The following is a 22708-nucleotide window of genomic DNA, read 5'->3' as shown; positions in this document are numbered from 1 at the left end:
TGGCACAAGCTAGTAGTAATATTCGAAGTGGGGAAAATTACTCGGATCAGGTAACAATATATTATTTATTTGATACCCAAATTTACATTATAATTATTTGTTTGTATTATTTATTTGTTATCTACATAATTTATTATTTATTGTTTGTATTATTTATTTGTTACGTACAAAATTTATTATTTATTGTTACTTATTTGTTACATTATAATTATGTTGTTTGTATTATTTATTTTTTGTTTGTTTGTATTATTTATTTACTAAACTTGGAACTCTAGCCCCATGTTATGATTAACATGACATATATATATATATATATATATATATATATATATATATATATATATTTGCTAGTTACTTATTTTCATTAAAATTATTTATTTGTTACTTATTTTCATTATTTACTAAACTTGAAGCCTTCTTACTTATTTTCATTATATTTGTTACTTTTATATATATATATATATATATATATATTTGCTAGTTACTTATTTTCATTATAATGATTTATTTGTTACTTATTTTCATTATTTATTACTAAACTTGAAGCCTTCTTACTTATTTTCATTATATTTGTTACTTATATATATATATATGTATATATTTGCTAGTTACTTATTTTCATTATAATTATTTATTTGTTACTTATTTTCATTATTTACTAAACTTGAAGCCTTCTTACTTATTTTCATTATATTTGTTACTTATATATATATGTATATATTTGCTAGTTACTTATTTTCATTATAATTATTTATTTGTTACTTATTTTCATTATTTACTAAACTTGAAGCCTTCTTACTTATTTTCATTATATTTGTTACTTATATATATATATATATATATATATGTATATATTTGCTAGTTACTTATTTTCATTAAAATTATTTATTTGTTACTTATTTTCATTATTTACTAAACTTGAAGCCTTCTTACTTATTTTCATTATATTTGTTACTTATATATATATATATATATATATATATGTATATATTTGCTAGTTACTTATTTTCATTATAATTATTTATTTGTTACTTATTTTCATTATTTACTAAACTTGAAGCCTTCTTACTTATTTTCATTATATTTGTTACTTATATATATGTATATATTTTCTAGTTACTTATTTTCATTATAATTATTTATTTGTTACTTATTTTTATTGTGTAGGAACTTCAAGCACAAGCTTGGTACGCTGCCAAAACCAAAAGCAAAAATAAATCATTCAACCGGTGGGAATGTTGGAATATTGTCAAAGATTGTCCTAAATTTAGAGTTGTGTCAGTCGGTCCAGAAGTGCACATGAACAGCACCCCTCTACACTCTACACCCGATCATGTTCATGAAGATGATGCAGAAGAAGTGCCCGAAACGCCCATCCCTGAACGCGCGTCGGGTTCGACCCGTTTTCCAATTAGGCCTCAAGGTAAGAAGGCTTCAAAGAGAAAAGGGAGTGCTTCCAAGAACGATTATGCAAAGTTCATGGAAGAACTTACTCGCCAAGGTGAATTGACTTTGGCGAGGGACCTGGCGAAAGATGAGGCTGATAAGGCTAGAGAGGCATCAAAACAAGCAGCTGTTGAGAGAGAATTTTATGCTAATGAGAGAGAAAGAGAGCTACTTAAGCAAGAAAGGGAACATGTTAGAGAAGAAAGACGGGCTCAACAAGATCGTGAGATTATGAACATGTCTTTAGAAGGGAAGTCTCCAAATTATAAATTTTTTTGGAAGTCAGAGAAAGCAGACGTTATGCGAAGGAGGCGTGCAAGAGAAGCAATAGCAAGCCAATGTGGTTCTAGCACCGCAAGAGAAGATCATCCTAGCACCACAAATTGGTTAAGTGATGATGAATAGAGTACTTTTTGTAATCGGAGCCCATAATTTTCCAATCACTTTGGGTTGTAATTTATTATTTATTGTTTGTATTATTTATGTTGTTTCCAATTTCTTGAATATTTATTCAAATTAATTTGGTAAGTTATTTATTAAAAGTCCATTGTTCTAATTAAAAGTCCTTGTATAAAATAATTAAAAGTCCATCGTTCTAATTAAAAGTCCTTTACATAAACATAAACATAAAAAAATTACATATACTAAGAATTACATAAACATAAACATAAAAAAAATACATAAACATAAACATAAACATAAACATACTAAGAATTACATATACTAAGAATTACATAAACATAAACATAAAAAAATTACATAAACATACCAAATAATAAAACACACCAAATAAAATAACATAAACATACCAAATTCAAAAAAACACACTAAATGAACTTAATTATCTTCAGCTTGTTTCAATGCCCACTGGTGCTCTATCAAGTCAATTTGTCGGGCATTGTGCATGTCTGGCATTTGAAATGCAGTATATCGTTGAATGAGCCTTTCATTGTAACGTCCATCCCTTTGTAATGGCTCATGTTGCACGGGCTCATCGGTGGCGTCATGAGCACAATATATACGTGTTCTTGAATTGTTCATCGAGTCTGGCTCATATTCATCAACAGCTTCATAATCGTACTCATCTTCCACAATCATGTTGTGAAGAATGATGCACATCATCATGATGGATCGAAGCGACTCTACATCAAACAATCTGGCAGCACCCCTGACGATCGCCCATCGAGCTTGGAGGATACTGAAACAACGCTCCACATCCTTCCTGCACCCCTCTTGACAGCTTGCAAAGTGTTTTTCCTTTGCACTCCGCGGACGTGGCACTGTTTTGACAAAGGTTGACCAGCGCGGGTAGATGCCGTCAGCTAGGTAGTATGGCCCGTCGTACATTCGTCCGTTGACCTCATACATAACTTTTGGTGTCTTTCCTTGCAGGACATCGTTGAACACTGGGGATTGGGCAAGGACGTTGATGTCATTTTGAGCTCCCGGGACCCCGAAAAAGGCGTGCCAAATCCATGTATCAAAAGATGCCACCGCCTCCAGAATGATACTTTTTGCTCCTTTTCTTTCCCCGTAAGCGCCTTGCCATGCACTTGGACAGTTTTTCCACGTCCAGTGCATACAATCAATGCTTCCAATCATCCCAGGAAAGCCACGCATCTCCGCCTTCTTCAACAGGCGCTCCAAGTCCATGTGTGTAGGTTTGCGGAGGTACTCAGCGGTGTAGATAGATTCGATTGCTCCGCAAAACCTCATCAGGGACTCAAGAATGGTTGATTGCCCCATCCTCGTTATCTCATCCACTTGGTCTGCAGATGCTCCATATGCAAGCATCCGCAAGACAGCAGTAATTTTTTGCTTAGGCAGTAGACCCATAGCACCAAAAACATCTTTTTTTTGCACAAAATAAGAATCATGGTTGCAAACAGCAATCATGATTTTGTTGAACAAATGTCGTTCCATTCTAAAACGACGTCTAAAGTACGTATCAGGGAATGCACTATTAGGAACAAAATAATCATCCAAGAGTTTCATACCTCGTCGTTGCCTGCTTCTATCAAGGTTTCCGGAATGGCTGGGCCTGCAGATCTGAGCCGCAGCTTGGATGACTCGACGGGATTGTGAGGCTCTACCCCTTCTTACTTCGTCATTTCTCATTTGACGCTCCTCATCCTCTTCCCTCTCATTTCTTACCCCCTGGTGATTGAAGATTGCTTCAGATTCGTTAAACAATTCTTCCTCTTCCTGATTGTATTCCCACATCATCCTTGAGGAAGAAGAAGAAGACATTGAAAGAAAGAAACAGAAACTATGAATAATGATACAGATTTTTGTGAATAAGGAAGCAGAAACTATGAATAATGATAGAGATCTTGAGAATTTTGGTGTGAGATTTGTGAGGATGGATGGTGGATTATATAGAGGATTCAGAAAGGATTAGGTTCTGCATAATGCCACGTGGCATGCCGTCATTCGTTACAAATCTCATGGAAATCTATCCTCAAAGATTGTGAACAGATTATGACACGTGGCATGCCGTCATTCGTTAAAAATCTGATAGAAATCTATCCTCAAAGATTGTGAACCGATTATGACACGTGGCGCGACGTGATTGGTTAATAATCTTATCAGAAATCCATCACCAATAATTGTATTATTTTGTATTATTTAATAATACTTAGGATAATGACACGTGGCGCAACGAGAACGATTAAAAATCTTATCCGATATTACAATTAAAATTATTTTGTATTATTTTATAAATAAAAAAAATACTAATATTTTATTGCCTATTGCCAGGGCTATTGAAGTGTAAGATGCAAATTCTATTGCCAGGGCTACTTACTGTTCATTAAAGGCAGTTACTGTTCATTAGGTGGATTGAATAGTGTATTGCCAGGGGGAGAGCTTCAACGCTGGAGTTGCTCTTAGGAAGCTTTTGGTTAAAATTTTCTATTTATATGTTAAAAACCTCCCTTTTCCCTCCATAGAAACCCTAGAAGCAGCACTCGCTCTCTACACTCTACTCGCTCTCTAGGCTAACCGAAATACTCACACAGAGATGCCGCGTGGTGGTGGTAACTACTATAACTTCACGAAGATCAGGGACGCCATTGATTCCGTCGGCGCCAAGGTCAACGTTATCGGCGTCGTCCTCGAGTGCGGCTTCCCCCGCCGATCCAGAGGCACCGGTAAATCTTCTTCCTTCAGTCAAATTTATCAAATTTATGTAATGTGCTTACAACTATATTGGTATATATGTGTAGATATATGTATGTATGTCATATGTGTATATGTGTTATGTGTGTGTGTGTGTGTGTGTGTATTTGTGGTGGCGATGATGAAACAAAGGCCGGACTTACGGCTGCTTCCGGCAAGGTCGGTAGTAGATTGATGAGACTCTTAACGAAAAGGTGTTGTTTGCTGAGCCGCCTGTTACCTTTGTTCCATTTCTCTGGGTCTTCAAAATATTTTTGTGTTTTTTTTTTTTTGTCAAATTAATTATTTTTTGTTCTGCTTTTGGATGCAAATTTTTCTTCTCTGTTTGTTATTTATGTATTGGTGTGAATCTTTTGCAGATTGGTTTGTTTCGGTGCGTATAATCGACGAGACGCATCAGGATCCTGGGTTGTTAGTTAACATTTTTACAGATAGGAGTGAGTGTCCTCGCATTTTATCTGTTGGAGACATAATCCAGTTCCAACGCATCATGGTATATCTTGAGCTTAACTTCGTTTAGTTTTCTTTCCGGGGATTCTTCAATTGCTGATTTCTCAAGCAAATGTTGCCGCTTTCCTTTTCCCTATTAAATCATGTTTTCTCTGTTATCATAATGTTACCTATTATCTGTTATAAAAACGGATAATGTTTTGGACCATCATTTACTCCATTTTGTTAAAGGCATGAAACGTTCTGTACAAATCAAGGGCTCCTCTGGCCTTGACAGACATTACATTACGAAGTATGATCGTATTTGACTTGGGCATGCTACCTTGTGCAGATTAAACGTCATGTAGATAGAGTAAATGCTGTTTTTTCCAAGAAGTTCTCTACCTTTGCTATTTATTACGGAAGTGATGCTAGAAGTTTAAGTCCTTATCATGCTTCCAAAACATTTCGCGAGAGAGACCATGACAAGAACTTTTTGATAGACTTGAGAAGATGGTTGAAGAATTTCCATTTTCATGAAGGTATACTTAAAAGTACTTTGTTTCAGATAGCGACACAACGGCATTTAATTATGTATAAGTTTAACTCGTTCACAGGATATATTACAATGTTGTGGTTATTGATGAAAGACTATGGATATGATTCTTATGTGCCGCATGGATTATGGTTGTGAAAATGGTAGTTGACGATAGTTCCACCTGGATTAGGATTTTGTGAAGATAGCTTGCTCACGCGTAAGTTTCGTGAAATGGCATTATTTGAGCAAAGGGTTTATGTTTTTGCTCTGGTTTTTGAGGCAAAAGTATATAGTAATCCTAAGTCCTTTTCACATATCCGCTTGAATGGTTTGTGAAGAGCAAGCACCATACTGTTATGATTCTAGAGTGCTGCCAAATACTTTGTACAAATTATCGGACTCCCTGGATGATAGATTTGTAGCAACTTTCTGACCTAACTGTATATATTAGAAAAGATAGGAACTTTCTTTTGCTTGGTAGATAGAGGTATATCATAAGCCTGCCTTATTTATTTTTTCATCTTATCTTTACTAGAAATGTATATGGTTTGTAGGTGCAAATTATTTCTCATTCATCAGAGAAATGAAAGGAGGTGAAGATTTTAATTTGGTTTGTAAAGTAAGTAAACCATTTTTGTTAAATTTGTGTGAACTGGTTAAATGAATACAGCAGATTTCTTTTTCTTTTTAAAGGATAATCAGCTGTACCAAGAATGGGATTATGCCATATACTGAGTACAACATAACTTTTTTCCTTGCGTTCTATCTCAAGATAATTCATATCCACGAGGGTGCTGGAAATGAATGGATGGCCTTTGTTTGGGATGGAACCGATGCTCCACCAGCTAATATTCTTCAAAAGTGAGTTGATAGCTGTTAATGTTTATTTTTTCTTATATATCATCATAAAGTTATGAGGTACTTTGCAATTGCACCCCGTCTTGTCAGACAAAACCAAAACGAGTCCTTTCCTTTTGTCTTCGAAAATAAGAAGGGGGTTATTTTCCTTTCATTGAATTAGGTTGAAGTTATATAAAGTGATTGATCCCTTCAACATACTTCCCACGATATTCTGTTCTCGATTTTTTGTTGGTGTTTTTTCTCATGGAGAATACTGAACTTCCTAAATTGCAACCCATGTATGGTTTATGACATTAGCGCATCACCTTACTGGACCGTGCCTATATAATTATATATATATATGTTTGTTAGTTGTGAAAGCTAATTTAGGTTTATCTATATGGTAACTGTATTGTATATTTATCTGAGAAATATTAAATACCGCTAAATATGAACCACAGGTTAGAAGATGAAACGAAGCACCCACTTCCCCTACATCTAGAACCATTTCCTTTGCCACGCGATACCTTATGCAGCTTTCCTGCAGTTGGAACTGTCTTAAGAGTGATATCTCAGGACCTTGAGAATGACAACCTTCGCCTGCTAAAAACTGGGGAGTGGGTGAAGGTTGTAAATTTGCTATGTGAGGTGCATGCAGGATTATGGCGTTGTGTTTTGACACCCTTTACGAAGCTTCGATATACACCAAAAGAGGACCGTCTCAAACTTGAGCGGAAAAGGTTGTGACTTTTGGAAAGCATTTAATCATCATGCATTGCGTCATTATGTTGCATAACTCGCTAAATCTCTAATGCGATATCCCTTTGCATATTTTTTATGGATCAGGATATTTAATGAACGATTAGCCCAAAGTCCAGAAAATTTAATGCAGATGCCATTTGGGGGCTTTCCGTCTCCTCAAGTCACAGGTACTGCACTGTTTTTTTTCTTGTGATGAATTCATCTTCGATTTCTTATTCATTCGCTTCTCTCTTTCAACTCCTAAAAATCGGTCTATCTCTTTTGAAATTCACTTATGATGTTTATTTCCCTCAGAGGTTGATGATAGTGACGACGACCATGCAATATTTCTTACCTTAATGGATGTTGTCGCAAGTTCAGAGGTATCCTACCTGTTTCACGCAGCTCTTAATTTGTGCCTCTGCTTTCTTGTTCAGATGCCTATTTATGCTTCTTTTTTTCACTGTTTTATAGATGTTTATTGACTGTATGTATTCCATACTGTGCAGCTTCCAGCTAGATTCAAGTGTGTAGTTCGAGTCATAGCAGCTTCCCCGTGGCAGGCTGCGGACTTCCTCTTTCCTGCTGGGATTGACAGAATTAAGCTGACTCTGGAGGACTCGACCGCTAGAATTCTTGCTTTTTTGTTTGCAGAAGATGGGGTAAGAATTCGATTTCATCACTAACTTGTATTCGGACAGACTGTAATCCATCTTTTCGCCACGACATTTTCTTCTACTGATCATCGTTGTCATTTACGATATAGGTGAAATTTTTCGATGGCCAGTCCTCTGTCGAGGCATTGGAGATCAAACGCAATGCCTTGTTAGGAGTGAGAGTAAACAACGATGGGGTGCAAGACGACCCTCGGAGAAATCCCCCTTGGGTACAAGTTTGGCTAAAATCCGAAACTGACCAACAAGGAAATCTGCACTACCGGATTTTCGGCACCAATGTGGTGGCGGCCTGAATCGCTAAACCGCTTGCATGGTTGGAGACGCATGCTGGAAGCAGCTTTTGGGAACTTTTGTATATTCTGTCAAGCAGCTATTGTATATGATGCAGCTCGGTGTATGTTTTCGTGTATATTAATATATCACCACACATTTCACAGTTCAAGAACAATCAGATTTTCAGTGCAAACATTCAGCTAAGTTTCTCGGGGACGAATGCAATCTAATGAGGTTAAACATGGTTTCGAACATGCAAGGCAAACGCACCACCTTCCATTCCTACGTGCTCAAATCTCTATATGGTACAATTTGTCCCAAAACATCGAAAGCTTATCGCCAAATCAATTTAGATACCTGTACATTGTATTCTAAATGTAAAGATTTGTTCATAAATGATGGAAGAGCCGCGTCGTTCTTGGAAGACTACTGTTGCCAACTAAACTACATGGGTGCAGGTGCAACATGCTCATTTGGGTGGTGCTGTGCGGCAATCACATTCGGGGCAGCAACAGCATGCCTGCGTTGTCGCTCACGTAGATATAGGACAGTAAGAAGACAAACAAAAAGAGTTAATATTGTCGCGTTTCCTTCTTCAAGTAGCACGGTATCAATCCATTCTTCAACCTTGGGATAGACTTCAGGCAATGAATCGATTATATGTACCTACATACGGACCCAAAACCAGAAAAAAACACAAATGAATGAAGATTCCGAAAATGAAAAAAACCCGGAGACAAAGCTTTATAATCCAAAGCAAGCTCATGCTTATCACCTTGATGAATCAAAGGACGATGCCCATTTAACTCCAAATAGGTGTTGCATAGCTGAGATTGACTATTTCAGTGTTTAGACTTAATTCATATGAAATAACATAACGATTTCAAACATTCTGAAGAATTTTTTGTAGGAGTACGATTTATGAATCTGAAAAGTTTTCCACGTTTTTAGAAAAAATTAGAACCGGCAGATAGCAGTATAAATGGCACTAAAAAGAACCTAGGTCCAAGCCATAACGAAAATGCCTGCACCTTCAGAATCTTAAAATTATTCGACTGAAAATTGCAAGATAGCACTAATTAGTGATTGACCGCAACTATTACATGAGAAGGCAGTAAGGAAAGTAAAACAAAAAGAACTTACCAGGAAACCGTCGGCATAATTTTTTCGTATCCATAAGCTTGCGAGGGCTAGCGTGACGGGCAACTTTGCTGCGGAATCAATCTCTAGGGCTTGATCATAGTAACGCTTTGCAAGATGAAGATCCAAAGGCAACCCGTGTCCATGCTCATGCATGTAACCAAGGTTAAACATGGCTTGGGCATTAGACTGGGACCTGGCATGTTTGTAAGCCTCTGCCGCTCGTTCATAATCCTTCTCAGTACCCTAATAAAGAAAGAAGGAAAAAATATAGTCAAGGCGAGATCAAGCTGCATTACTCAAAAGATACATCCCGAAGCTAGAGCAGTAACAAACATGTTTCAGCATGAGATACCTACCTGACCATAGTAATATGCATCCCCAATCAGCAAAGCAGCGTGTTCATTACCCTGCTCAGATGCTTGCCACCATAATGAATGTGCCCGCTGATGCCTTTCAGCATCAGTGCACAAACCAGATTCTCCTACGCACATGCTTCGCTCCCCATATTTGTCAAGAATCCATGCAGCGTTACTCTGTGCTACCTCATAGCCTAACTCAGCCATCCTTGAATACAAGAAAAATGCCTTGCCCACGTCCCCTTTTAAGTATGATTCAAGTGCCCATCGAGACAAGGAACTCCACGGTCCCCTTTCTGCAACTAATTTGTATAATGCAGTGGCCTAAAACAAATTGAATCTTAATCAGGAATCGGAATTAATTAGTGCATACGTGCATTGGTGCATCTTTAACATCATTTACTTAGAATTAAATAGCAAAGTAACTTTTTTCATTTCAACAAATACAAACCAATTAATCGTCACAAAATCTAGATTATCTTGCATATTCTGTTTTCTTAATGCCGAATAGAAAAGTGAGACGGTATGTAAACTAAACAAACAGAAAATACAGCGAGTTTACCCGTGGAAGATTTTTCTTAAGCCCGACTCCAGTATGAAACATCTTCCCTAGCTGGTAGAATGCCTTAGGTTGACCAGCATTAGCAGCAAATATAAAGTATTGACATGCAAGTTTAACATCTCTCTTTACCCCAATTCCTTTGAGATACATTACTCCTAGGTTATAGTGACCGCCACCGTCATGATTATCAACAGCCTTTTCAAAATACTCCTTGGCCTGCAACGAAAAGGAGTCGTTTTAACATAAGAATCCACCTATCAACGTATCAGAACGAACCCAACATTGGAAAAATGGTCTCGAAAGTTATTACAACTAACAATGTGGGATTTCATTCGCAGGGATCACTATTGAAAATGTGTACAAAATATAGAAGCACATAAAACTTTAAGATACACACAGAGATAGAACCGAGGAGCATTCTTACTTTAGTGTAGTTCTTCTTCTCCACCCCATATCCTTTAACATACAAATACCCCATTCCGTTGTAGGCCGAAAAATGATCCTGTTTGGCTGCGAGTGTAAGCCACTCCAGAGCCTTGGTGTAATTCCTCTCAACACCGGCTCCTCTAGCATAAATCTCTCCGAGGAGCTCCATAGCCCGAGGCTCTCCCTTCTCCAATGCCTTCAGAAACCACGACAATGCCTTGGCATGGTCGCGGCGCAACCCTCTCAGCCCGAAATAGTAAAACAGGCCGACCTTATACATTGCCGCGGAGTTTCCCTTCTGAGCTTGGTACTCCAAAATCTGAAAGTCCTCGTCTTCTTCGCCGCGGCTCTTCCTCAACGCATCCTTGTTCTCCTCCGCTCCGCTGTGGATCCTCACTGCCTCGATCACCGGCGAGTCCCTCGAAATCAGGAAGCTATTCACCGCTGCATCGGCCAATTCCGAGTACAATTTCACCGCTTTATCAAACATCTGCAAAACCAAACAAAATTCCAAACAGAAAACAACAAAATTAATCCACCAATTTCCTCCTCTTAACTCCGCAACCAAACAGAGATCGATCGATCAAATTCGAAAGAGATTCCGTACATCTTGCCTGAAGTAAGTATACGCGAGGGCCATCTTCGACTGCATGTTGCCGCCCTCGGCGGCGAAGTAATGGTACGTGAAAGCCTTGGCCTTGCTCTGCTTTCTCATCTGCCCCGTACCGTACAGAAACCCCAACACAGACCGCGCGTGGGGGACGCCGCGGGAAGCCGAGTCCTCGATCTCCGAAACGGCCTCGTCCACGAGGGCAGTGTCTCCGGAGCTGACGGACTTGATTAATTTGGAGACGGTGGAGTAGTATCCGTCGTCAGGGTGGGTGGCCGGGTCGGGCTTGAAGGGGTCGGGTTCGAATATTGGGCGCCAGGAGCCCGGGTCGAGCTCCTCCTCGGACTGCGCGGCGGCGGATTCGCCGAACTCGTCCCAGTCGGGGGAGTCATTTGGAGCTGAGTCGGCGGCGGGCGGCGAGTCGTCGGGCGAGGCGGGGGTGTTTAGGAGGTCGTCTTGTGTCAGGACGAGGATGAAGGGACGGGCGGAGAGAGAGAGGGGGTAGAGAGAGAAAATCAGGAGAGAGAAGAGGAGCCTTCGAGCTGCAAAAGTCATTGCGGTTGCCAAATGCTAACAGACTTCTGGAGATGATGAAGAAGAAGAAGACGATTAGGAATTTGTCGAGAGCGGAAGGGTATTATTGGGATAAAACGAAAGTTAGTTTTGTATACTTGCCACGTAGCATTTTGTCATGTGGCGAATCATATTTTGCCACGTACCATATTTCCGACTTTGGCCAATCATATTCTGCCACCTAATCAGACATACAATTGTGTCACGTGTATTGGATGTAGACGAGTATTAGCGAGTATGTAGTCTCGCCCCGCCATAGCTGCTGACTTGCAGAGAGCTCCTCCAGCCACCTGCTCTGCGGCGTCGTTTACAATGTCGATAGAGCTCAAGCTTTCTCGGATCAATCGTGTCTATCGCCCTACTGTAACTTCTCTCTCTTCTGTAACTGCTCTCTCTTTCTCTCTCTACTGTATCTGCTTTCTCTCTTCTCAGCAACTCCTCTCTCTCTCTCTCTCTCTCTCATTTGTAATTTCAGGAACTTATTGAGGGTAAAATCGTAGTAAAGTCGTCTTCTTCAATCTCCCACTACGGAATTCGCCTCGCCGTCAACGGATCCGTCAACATGCAGGTTCCAATTTTTCCCTCCGCTTAGTTTCCGATCAAATTAATGGAAAATTAAAAATTAAAAAAAAAAAAAAAAAACTTTTTTTTATAGGTTCGTGGAGGATCTGCAGGAGTTATCGAGTCTTTGGTTGGTGTTGCCAAGCCTATTTCCATTGTGTGAGTCAAGATTTTATTGTTTTCTTTTCGGATTTTTTTTGCCAACTGAATCATTGTAATTGGCATATAATGTATGGAGACTTGAAGTTAACGCAAGACTTGGCGCAAAACTGAGGCTGGTGGCGTTCTAGGATTCATACAGCCGATTCCACTTAGTTGGATGAGGCGATTGTTGCTTTAAAATTACAAAAATTGGTTTATTTTCTGAGCTAGGCATGTTTTAATTGTACGGTTTGAGGTGCATTGTTGAAATTTTGATGAAAATAATCCTATGTTGTTTCAAATTATGTAGAGATTTCCATAGATTGAACTCGAAGTTTGATTGTTTGCGAAGTATTTGTCCGCTTTGGCTCGGATGAAGCTTTCTTTGTTCTGCAACTGATTTGGTTTTCTTTCTCTTTGAAGCAGGAATAAAATTATTGAGGTTAGACCCTCTGGGAAGATTGCTTCTGGCACATCAGAGGTATCTATGAAAGCAAGTCAATTTAACTGTGCTTTTGAATTCCGAACAGCCTTAACTTTGAAACTCTTGTCATATTTCAAATCTGAATGGTACCGCCAGTGAAAAGTTATCGTCCTCAAAAATCAAAGATTCTAACCGTGTACAAGTCTTTTGTGATTGCCAAATGTTGCAAGATTTGCAGATGCACCTGTAGAGGACTAGATTTCGTGATTTGAAATTGTCCGTGTGCTGGATAAGCGTTTTATGATCCCTTATTCCTGAAACAGTTTTATTTTTAAGTGCTTAATGCTTACTTATGTGTCTTTTATCTGTCTCCTTTCTCTTTTTTTGGTAGTACTTTTGGTCTTGACTCAGTTGCCCCCTTTCTTTCTGTTTTAGTACAAGTAAATTTGTCTACCGTCGCTCCTTTCACATTTCGAGTTACTGTATAAATCCTGATGTGCATTCAAGGCTACTTTGATCTTCATAAAGCTTGTATATTTTCTTTTTTATTAGTTGTATGCAAATTCCTGTTTTGTCATTTGCAAATTACGTTCATATTTCTGGCAGATTCCATTTTCCATCAATATCAAGCAGCCAGGAGAAAAGAACCTGGAAAGGTTCTATGAGACCTTCCATGGAGGAAATATTAACATTCAGGTGCTGTTTTCTATTATCTTCAAAAATATCAATTCCGAAATCCCACCCTGGTAATGGTCTTTTCTTTTCGCTCCATATTTGTCCGAAACCTGATGATTTATAAATTGTTCCACAGTATTTACTAACCGTAGATATATCGAGAGGCTACCTGCACAAATCATTATCTACAACAATGGAGTTCATAGTTGAAAGTGATAAAGGTAGGTTTCAAACATTTACTATTTGGTTTTTTAATTTTTATTTGTAATTTCATGTCAACACTTTGATTGAAGTTACTGTTTTGGTTATATTTTGGTTTTTAGCTGATCTTCTCGAGCGACCAGTTTCTCCGGAGATGGTTATCTTTTACCTTACTCAGGATACTCAAAGACATCCGCTGCTTCCTGAACTAAGGTCAGGTTGGCTTCTCACTTTGCATTATGTGATATTCTTTCGCTTTCTAGTTAGCGTTTTTAAAACATTGAAGTATTGTTTTCACTTTTAATGGTAAAATTCAATTTCTTTTGCACGCATATGAAAAGAATTTACCACATAAAAACTAGCTGCGTTGCATTTTCTAATTTATGGAGCTTGTTACCATACTTATGAGAGGCATTGCTGAATAGGTGGATTCCGCGTTATTGGGAAAATGTCTACCCAATGTTCGCTATCAGATCCCATTGTTGGTGAACTAACAGTCGAAGCATCTGCAGTTCCGATATCTTCCATTGACTTGCACTTGCTTCGTGTAGAGTCAATCCTTCTCGGAGAGAGAATTGTAACTGAACAATCTTTGGTTCAGACTACACAGGCATGCATTCACATCTTGTTAGCGTATCTAATTCAATTTACTTCTTGTTAACAATTTTTTTTGGGCTTCCTCATCCTCTATCAGATAGCAGATGGAGATGTCTGTCGTAGTATGACTATGCCCATTTACGTTATACTTCCTCGTCTTTTGACTTGTCCTACCGTCTTAGCAGGGTGAGTTCCAAACCAGATGATTCGCTCCTCAATTTTTCTCTATCGTAATTGTCAGAGGTTACCAAACTCAAAACCTTCATTCGCTCTTTGTGCAGTCCATTTTCAATAGAATTTAAAGTTGCCGTGGTCGTAACCTTTCAGTCGAACATAGCGAAAATGCCATCAAAATCCGATCCTACAACTCCCAGGCTATGGGTAAGCAATCAAGCATCACTTCAGCTTTTTATAAATTCTGGTATATATTGTTCCATCTAATTTTTTCTGTTGATTCGTTTCTTTTCATTCTTAATTTCAGCTTGCAATGGAAACGTTACCGCTTGAACTTGTTCAAACACGGTGAGAGGGGCGTGGAAAAAGGCTAGTAGGCTCTACGAGCAATCAAACACATTTACAGCCAGCAGCCAGAACTGAGCTGCTTGTTGCCGACCCTTGAGCTTGGTCGCCTTTCATCAGCCGCTTCATGTTCGGCCTATCTTGTTATAGGACGTCCTAGGTGTTCTCGGTTATAAGTGAGATGTTCAAGAATGATTACATGTTCTATGAATCTAAGCTTGGGCTGTAAGCTATTGATTTATAATAAATAGCAACATTTAAGAACGAAATGTATACATAAATGTTTAAACGAATATTTCCATGGCCGGAAAAAATGCAGATTCCGGTGCATTTCATTGCCAAGAAAAGAAAGTCATTCACAAAATGGATAGGGGGAACAACCTCTTAAACTCTTAACACAAACAGAAGCATCTCGCCATTTATTATTACTCATCATCGACGAGTACTACACTTCACTCAACTGAAAACTCAAACAACATGGTGTGGCTGTACCTCTCACCGGGTTGAACAACAATGGACGGGAAGTTTGGTGTGTTAATTGCATTTGGGAACCCCTGCGTCTCCAAACAGAGCCCGGAATGCTTTCCATAGACTGCGCCTCCTTTGCCGACAACCCCATTGACATAATTCGCGGTGTAAAACTGCATCCCAGGGGCATTGCTCCATAGGTTAAGGACCCTCAAGCTGGATGGGTCCCTCACTCTCGCAGCATGTTTCAGGCCTTCTTTCTCTTCCCCACAGTCGAGCACATAGTTGTGGTCATACCCTAAACCGACCTCATGGATGGACTCACCGACCCTCTTCTCGGTAGTGAAATCAAAGGGGGTGCCTTTAACTGGTTTGATTTCACCTGTTGGGACTGTGTTTTCATCCACAGGGGTAATATGGTTTGCCCAAATTTGAATTGCATGGTCAAGTATATTGCCCGAGTTATGGCCAGCTAAGTTCCAGTAGGTGTGCTGAGCTAAACTAACCGGGGTGGGCTTGTTCTCAGGCACTGCTTCCATGTCAAGTCTCATTGTCGTGCTTGAAGTAAGTGTATAAGTTGCAGTCAGAGAAAGATTCCCGGGGTAACCTTCCTCACCGTCATGACTGTGATACTTAAAAGTGATGGACGGGTTATCGCCCTTTTTAAGTTCTGCTACCTCCCATATCTGCTGATCATACCCCTTGTGACCACCTAATAAGACAGCAGGATGAATTCAGTGCGACAAAACACAACAATTACTGATACGACTACTAAAACAAAAAGAACGTCTGTTTGGTGAAAAACGAAGACATTGGAATTGAGATCTAACGCGTGGGGATTGCAGACACAATATACACAAAACAGTTATGATCTAATAACAACCATCCGATTTCTTCATAAAAAAACTCCATATATCCATTATGTGTAACTTAGTGAGATGACAAAATTCAAAATTCGTTCATGTCTCGATGAAATTCAGTAGCAAATTTAGGCTAATCGAAAAGTAGTAAAAATAAAATCCGATAGTACCAATTCCATACCATGGAGACTGTTCGGAGGTCTGTTGACAGGCAAGGAGTACTCCGTTCCATTGAGCGTAAACTTCCCATCTTTGATTCTATTAGCAACCCGACCCACAATAGAGCCAAAGTAAGGAGCAACTCCTTTCTGATCACACATGACGAAAACAAAAACATTAGAACAATCTCATCATTCCCATTCCAAATGCATAGATCCAACATCTAAATCCCAGCACATATCAAATACATTCATAACCGATGTTTGTCATATAAAAGTGTGAAAAACCAAAACAAACAAACAACTTCCGCCATAAAACCGTACAATTAACATCAAATCTCCAAAATTCCTCGTTTCGATTCAACAATTCCATAACTTTTAACAAATAATTTCCCAGATTTTACCATGAAAACAGCTGATCAATGCATTAGATCTACAGACAAAGAACCAATTTTTGCATGATATCTCAACCAACATGATCAAAAAGCAAAAGGGTTCTCAGAAAAAGTGAAAGAATTTACCACATAGGGATCCACGGAGTCGAATCCAAGAACAACATCAGCCAATTTTCCTGCAAAATCCACCAACCAACAATCCAAACAAACACCAGCAGCATTTTTCAGATGATCAAAACATCAACAACAAAGCCTTATCCACTAAGTGGGGCCGGCGTATACAAATCTTAGAACGTTCGGTTTTGCGTCAGGTCTTCCATTACCTTAAATATTTTCAGATGATCAAAAACACATAAAATGTTGACAGATTGAACAAATAAGCTGGAATTCCAAACAGAAGATTAATGGGAAGACAGGAAAGAAATCTGATCGAATAGAAAGATACCGTCTTTGCCGGGAACAGACAAGGAGGTGATGGTGCAGCCGAGGTTTGTGATGAGGGCGCGCATGCTCCCATTGTTTAGTTCGAAGATTTCTGGTTTCTGGTTCGCATCCGCCATTGTTGTCGTTGTTGGTGTTCCTCTGATCGGGTGAGAGAGAGAGAGAGGGATGCTGAGGTTTTTGGATTCTGACGATTGTCAGTGTTTGTACGGGTTTTGAGTTGTTGAGTGTGACGTCATCTGTCCCAGATGCTGTCGTTTTGTTTCCTAGTTTATCCTGAACTCCATAACTTCTCTCCTGAATCCTGATCCCGGTGTACTTGAACCACTTATCCTCCCTCAGTCCAAGTCACGCGCCAGCACGTGACAATTGCACCTTGGTGGGGCCCATTGTGGTTTTTTAATTATTAATTAATTGTTTTTTATTTGTTTATTAACCACATAAACACAAATGTAGATTCGTATGTGCCACGTCATCGTTTAACGGTTAAGTTAACAGATTTTCTAATAGAATGTATAATATTGAAATAAAATGATAATAAATGTATAAAATTGAAATATTTTAAAGATGTTATATAAGATTGTAATTTCATCCAAACTGAAGTGGGTAAAATATAATTTACCAAAAAAAAAAAAAAGAGTCTAATTCACGACACAACAGTAGTTCAATTACTTATAAGCACGAGGAAAATAACTTCTAAGCACATGTAGGTTCCATATGGACAACACCAATCGAGTGACGTGGAGCAATGTGTGGCCATTGACTTAATACATGGGACAACCTACTCTAACATCACGAAAAAGGTGAACCAATTGGTAATGTGAAGAGTAGCTCAATTTCTTATAAGCACATGTAAGGTTACTCATTTTTTTAATATGGGATTCATACTCTCAAGAATATGAATGACAAGTTCGACTCTGAATTGCCAATGACCTATTGTGAGGTTTCGTCCAACTCCGAGACTAGAAAACCATTGAAACAAAAATGTATATCAAATAACGTTGCATTTGGGACGATGTCACCTTGGCGTCCTCATTACGCCCAAGTCCCCGTCGAGTTTGGGGCCTTCATTGGGCCGAGAATGGAGGGATTCATTTGGGGTTTCTGAAAACATTCTTAAAAAACTTGGGCTCCCACGAAATCGGGCTTTAACCCACAGAGAGAGGAGAGAGAGAGAGAGAGAGAGAGATCCCTCCCTGCTCCTCCTCCTCCTCCTCCGCTTCCTCCTCTAGTCCTCCGCCTCGTCCTCTAGCCCTCCGCCTCCAGTTAGTCTGAGGTTTGCATAGGACTGGCACACAGAGAGAGAGAGAGACTGCAAAGTGCAAAAGCGCGCACACAGAGTCACGGAGAATGTGACGTCACTCAGTAGACTCACTAACTCCCCCAAATTTAAAAACCCAACGATTCTGTTCATCCTACACACATTTCTCTCGTTCCGCCCAATCCTTCGCCGAAGACGACGTCGTTTGCCTCCTGAAGTTGCAGTAGCCCAGCTCTCTGCAGGTATGGCTGTTCATTTTCGATAAATTCTCATCTGGGTTTTTGTTTAATGGCGATGATAATTTCGTTCGTTCAACTTTGGAGTTTAATCTTTTGTTTAATTCGTTCAAATTGTAAGTAGAATTTGTAAGAATTGGTTTTACATTCGGTGAATTTGTTATTTGATATTATAGAATTCAGCAGAATTGCGTCAATTTGATGTCTGTTTGAATGTATAATTCCTGTTTGTGATGCTTCAGCTGGTGAGGTCTACACCTTAGATTCTGGGTTTCTGTAGTTTTCGAGTTTGATGAAGTTTTCGGACAACTTTCGCGGTTTGCTGCATAGATGATTTGCTACCCTGTTTGTGATTGTGTAATTTTGGTTTGGCATTAGCTGGTACTTTAGAGCCTGTTTGGTATCTTATTTGAAATTTTTTATCATTTCTCAAAACATTTCTTAAGAACATTTCTTGAAAACAATTTTCTTTAAGACTCAAAAACTTGATTGGTTTGCGATTTAAAATTTTTAAATCTTACAACTTAAAGTAGATAAAAAGATCTTAACAGAGAGGGAGAAAGAGGAGAGAGGAGGAAAGAAGGTAAGAGATGATTTAAGGAAAGAGAAAGAAGAGAGAGGATATGACGAGATAGAGAGAAAGATGAGTGAGAGATAGAACCGAGAGAATGAAGAGAGCGGATTGGATGAGAGATGAAAAAGGTTAAAAAAGAGGACAGGGAAAGAAGAAAAGAGAGAGATAGATTTGGAGTGAGAGGGGAGGAAGGAGAGAAAAGAAAGGAGTGAGTTTAAGTTTAAAACTCACTTTTTATGTTTTTAAAGAATAGACTATATTTTTGAGTTAGTCTTGAGTTCAGTTTTTTAAAATAGTCCTACCAAACAGGCCCGTATTCTCCTCTCTTTATTGGATGCTGATATTTTCGTGCTTTTGATGCTCTTGTAGTAACGCGAATGAAGTACACATTTCGTGTACTACCATTTCTTAGAACCTTATTTCTGTGTGGGTGTGGATGCACGCATGTGCTTCTCTTATGAATACGAGTGTAGCAATGAAAATGACCGTGACTAGGGAAGAGTGTTTAGAAAAGATTGATGCAGGTGACTCCCTCATGGGTTAAAGTGAAGGTTCACGTCAGTTGAGGGTTGAGTTGGGTGTAAACTATTCAAGTTTTTGAGAGTGCGCAGTAATTTATGAATTTCTTCACTTTTTGTGTTTAGAGGTTTTTCTCTTAGTCTTTGCTTCCAGACTTTTCTGTTTCATACCCTTTATCTTCTTGTTTTTTCGTGTGTGTTGAATTGTCAAGTCGTGTTATAGTCACAGCATAGTTCAAATATGGTCCTTCTCCGTGTATAAATCACTGTACTTGGTTTTTCCAGTGGTTCATAAATTTTCTTGTTTAAGGTGATTCACTAAAGTATCAATTTCACAAATGCTTATGAGGAAACAACTCCCCTGTGAATGATGGGGTTTGACAGTTGACACTCTTTCTTGTTCATATATGAATTTTTCGTTTAGAAAATAATGTATTTCGATATAATATAGCTGGCAAGAGTTGTTAAATGGTACTTTCGCATTGTTGTATTCTCTTCCAACATAGAATCTGTTCCTTTTGTTTTATATTTCTTTATGTTTGACCTCCATCCATATACTTGCTGATATTCGATGCATACGTTGCTGTGCAAAGGTTAGTTGGTAATGGAGAGCTCTGAAGATGAAAAGGATGCAGTCTATGAGAATTATATACCGAAAGAGCTCAGTCATGATTTATCATCTACTGGTGCAAAGTTTATAGATGAAGTCCTTAATGGTCAAAATGAACGCTGTTTAGAAAACTTTCACATGGATAAGCACGTCTTCTACAAGTTGTGTGATATTTTGCAAGGAAAAGGCCTTCTGCGTCACACAAATCGAATCAAGATTGAAGAGCAACTGGCCATGTTCTTGTTCATAATTGGTCATAATCTACGGACTCGAGCTGTTCAAGAGTTATTCCGTTATTCAGGAGAAACCATCAGTCGTCATTTCAACAATGTCTTGAACGCAGTAATGGCAATTTCGTTAGGTTTCTTTCAGCCTCCAGGATCTGATGTTCCTCCCAAAATTTCAGAAGATCCTAGATTCTATCCATATTTTAAGGTAATCCCACTGTAACTAAGTGTGATTTGTATCTCGTTTCTATGTGATTTACAATTCGAAATTTTTATCCTATAGGATTGTGTGGGAGCAGTTGATGGCATACACCTCCCAGTGATGGTGGGCGTAGATGAGCAAGGACCTTTCCGCGACAAGAATGGCTTACTTTCACAAAATGTTCTGGCTGCTTGCTCATTTGATCTCAAGTTCCTTTATGTCTTGGCTGGTTGGGAAGGCTCTGCATCAGATTTGCAAGTTTTGAATTCTGCTCTCACAAGACGAAACAAATTGCAGATGCCAGAAGGTATTGCTAACCCGACTTGGACTATTGAACACCCAGTTAACATAGAAAACTACGTTTTCTTTTTAATATGATAGTCATTAAGAAAGTATTCAACTGTCTAAATTCATGCAGTTTAAATAGATTTTCGGATTATATTTAGCTATTAGACAATCATTTCTAGAAATAAATGTACTGTCAAAAATATATATGAATTGGAAAATGCTGGTTCTTATGTACGCAATACATGGTGGTCTATTTGTTTGGAAAAATATAGAAATGATCTTATTCTGTCAATACTTTGACAACTACTGTTGAATCTTACTAGCACTATTGGGTTCAAAACTTGTAACAGGTAAATACTACCTTGTGGACAACAAGTATGCAAACATGCCTGGCTTCATTGCTCCATATCCTGGTATACCTTATCACTCGATGGAGTTTCCTAGTGGTTATCATCCTCAAGATGCGAAAGAGCTATTTAATCAGCGACACTCATTGTTACGAAATGCATCTGAACGCACTTTTGGGGCTTTAAAAGAACGCTTCCCTATACTGATGTCAGCTCCTCCGTACCCATTGCAAACACAAGTCAAGTTGGTTGTGGCAGCGTGTGCCCTACACAATTTCATCCACGAGGAGAAACCAGATGACTGGATCTTTAAAACGTATGAAAAGGACACCATACTGCAAATGGAGGAACCAGTTCCCCCATTAGCGGTGCTTGAGCCACCAATCATGCATTTTGAGGCCTCTGGTTTTGACACAGAAGAACTTGAATTCAGTTCGCAGATGCGGGATTCGATTGCAAGTGAAATGTGGGATGACTATATCCATGATTTATCTCCCATGTAGATCAGATTGACTGTGGTCATAGTTTCAAGCCAGGCTTGGCAAATTTTTTCCGGGTTCGAGTCTCGACAACCAGACGAAGGTTTCGTTGATGTACATTTCCAACTTTTGTTTATAGAAAAGAAACATATTGGTAGGGTTTGTAGAAAAAGCATTCATTTGGAGGGGGTTGATGCTGCTGCCTTTTCCACCACCTTACTTCCAACAGCTGGAACTCCAAAAGAATGATGCAGGAAACTTTGAAGATTGGGATTGCATGTGTGGTAGGGAATACATTTTGTGACAAAGAAAGCAATTGTTAAAAGTGGTTCATGTACAATTCCATGTAAAACTGGCTGGTTTAAGCAGTGGATTTGATCATTTTTCTGGTACTATTATCTTCACTTTTTTGTCTGCTCGCCTATTGTTTTATTTTGACTTTTTAAATATTATTTCGGGTGTTGTTAGCGTACCTCGTAGCCTTATATGCATGAGAATATGAAAGTTAAAAGAGTGTCACATCAATAAAAGAAGAAATCTTGCAAACGCTTATAAGTAAGTTGAATTATTTCTCATATTGCCAATTGATTTTATAGTCGAATCTCAACTCTTTTCATAGTATCAGAACAGGTTGGTCCACGTGTGAAGTTCAATGGTCACACGTGTCCATTGTCACTCAATTTGTATTGTCCACGCGTTTGACTTGAAAATTTTTCACACTAAAGAAGTGTG

General features: G+C 38.8%; 5 protein-coding genes and 1 non-coding gene across 8 annotated transcripts; 4 read left to right on the top strand and 2 right to left on the bottom strand.

The window, feature by feature from the left end:
* The first annotated feature begins 4338 nt into the window (after positions 1-4338).
* Positions 4339-8366, top strand: LOC137710582 (protection of telomeres protein 1a). Its single transcript, XM_068449647.2, has 10 exons — positions 4339-4598; positions 4986-5119; positions 5408-5597; positions 6148-6212; positions 6366-6454; positions 6895-7173; positions 7280-7362; positions 7490-7557; positions 7684-7836; positions 7941-8366. The coding sequence occupies exons 1-10, from the start codon at positions 4469-4471 to the stop codon at positions 8142-8144; spliced, it is 1395 nt and encodes a 464-aa protein (XP_068305748.2). The 5' UTR covers positions 4339-4468; the 3' UTR covers positions 8145-8366.
* LOC137711802 (small nucleolar RNA snoR113) lies at positions 4740-4839 on the top strand. The gene has a single exon (XR_011065147.1). It is a non-coding gene; the product is annotated as a small nucleolar RNA snoR113 (small nucleolar RNA).
* A 12-nt stretch (positions 8367-8378) lies between the features above and the next one.
* Positions 8379-11852, bottom strand: LOC137710581 (ERAD-associated E3 ubiquitin-protein ligase component HRD3A). The gene is made up of 6 exons (XM_068449646.2): positions 11219-11852; positions 10610-11101; positions 10186-10401; positions 9624-9947; positions 9268-9510; positions 8379-8790 (listed from the first exon to the last, which is right to left on the bottom strand). Exons 1-6 carry the CDS (start codon positions 11774-11776, stop codon positions 8569-8571), a joined length of 2055 nt encoding a protein of 684 aa, XP_068305747.2. The 5' UTR covers positions 11777-11852; the 3' UTR covers positions 8379-8568.
* Positions 11769-15276, top strand: LOC137710585 (Vacuolar protein sorting-associated protein 26). Of its 2 annotated transcripts, none has more exons than XM_068449650.2 (11): positions 11769-12157; positions 12270-12362; positions 12450-12514; positions 12920-12977; positions 13527-13616; positions 13732-13816; positions 13919-14014; positions 14222-14406; positions 14491-14579; positions 14675-14774; positions 14875-15276. In XM_068449650.2, exons 1-11 carry the CDS (start codon positions 12107-12109, stop codon positions 14917-14919), a joined length of 957 nt encoding a protein of 318 aa, XP_068305751.2. In that variant the 5' UTR covers positions 11769-12106; the 3' UTR covers positions 14920-15276. The 2 variants fall into 2 exon arrangements, with proteins under 2 accessions (XP_068305751.2, XP_068305752.2); XM_068449651.2 differs by having other exon boundaries at positions 12005-12157; positions 12923-12977.
* On the bottom strand, positions 15208-17539 carry LOC137710583 (uncharacterized). The gene is made up of 4 exons (XM_068449649.2): positions 17239-17539; positions 16920-16969; positions 16422-16548; positions 15208-16092 (listed from the first exon to the last, which is right to left on the bottom strand). Exons 1-4 carry the CDS (start codon positions 17351-17353, stop codon positions 15365-15367), a joined length of 1020 nt encoding a protein of 339 aa, XP_068305750.2. The 5' UTR covers positions 17354-17539; the 3' UTR covers positions 15208-15364.
* Positions 17540-18199: 660 nt separating this feature from the next.
* On the top strand, positions 18200-22368 carry LOC137711246 (uncharacterized). 2 transcript variants are annotated; one of them, XM_068450475.2, is made up of 4 exons: positions 18200-18737; positions 20417-20868; positions 20944-21169; positions 21501-22368. In XM_068450475.2, exons 2-4 carry the CDS (start codon positions 20428-20430, stop codon positions 21998-22000), a joined length of 1167 nt encoding a protein of 388 aa, XP_068306576.2. In that variant the 5' UTR covers positions 18200-18737; positions 20417-20427; the 3' UTR covers positions 22001-22368. The 2 variants fall into 2 exon arrangements, with proteins under 2 accessions (XP_068306576.2, XP_068306577.2); XM_068450476.2 differs by having other exon boundaries at positions 18238-18737; positions 20422-20868.
* Positions 22369-22708: the final 340 nt, after the last annotated feature.

The sequence above is a fragment of the Pyrus communis genome, chromosome 6 (assembly GCF_041283825.1).
Source record: "Pyrus communis isolate YQ-2024b chromosome 6, ASM4128382v1, whole genome shotgun sequence".
Classification (NCBI taxonomy): domain Eukaryota; kingdom Viridiplantae; phylum Streptophyta; class Magnoliopsida; order Rosales; family Rosaceae; genus Pyrus; species Pyrus communis.
This window is presented reverse-complemented; position numbering and strand designations above follow the sequence as displayed.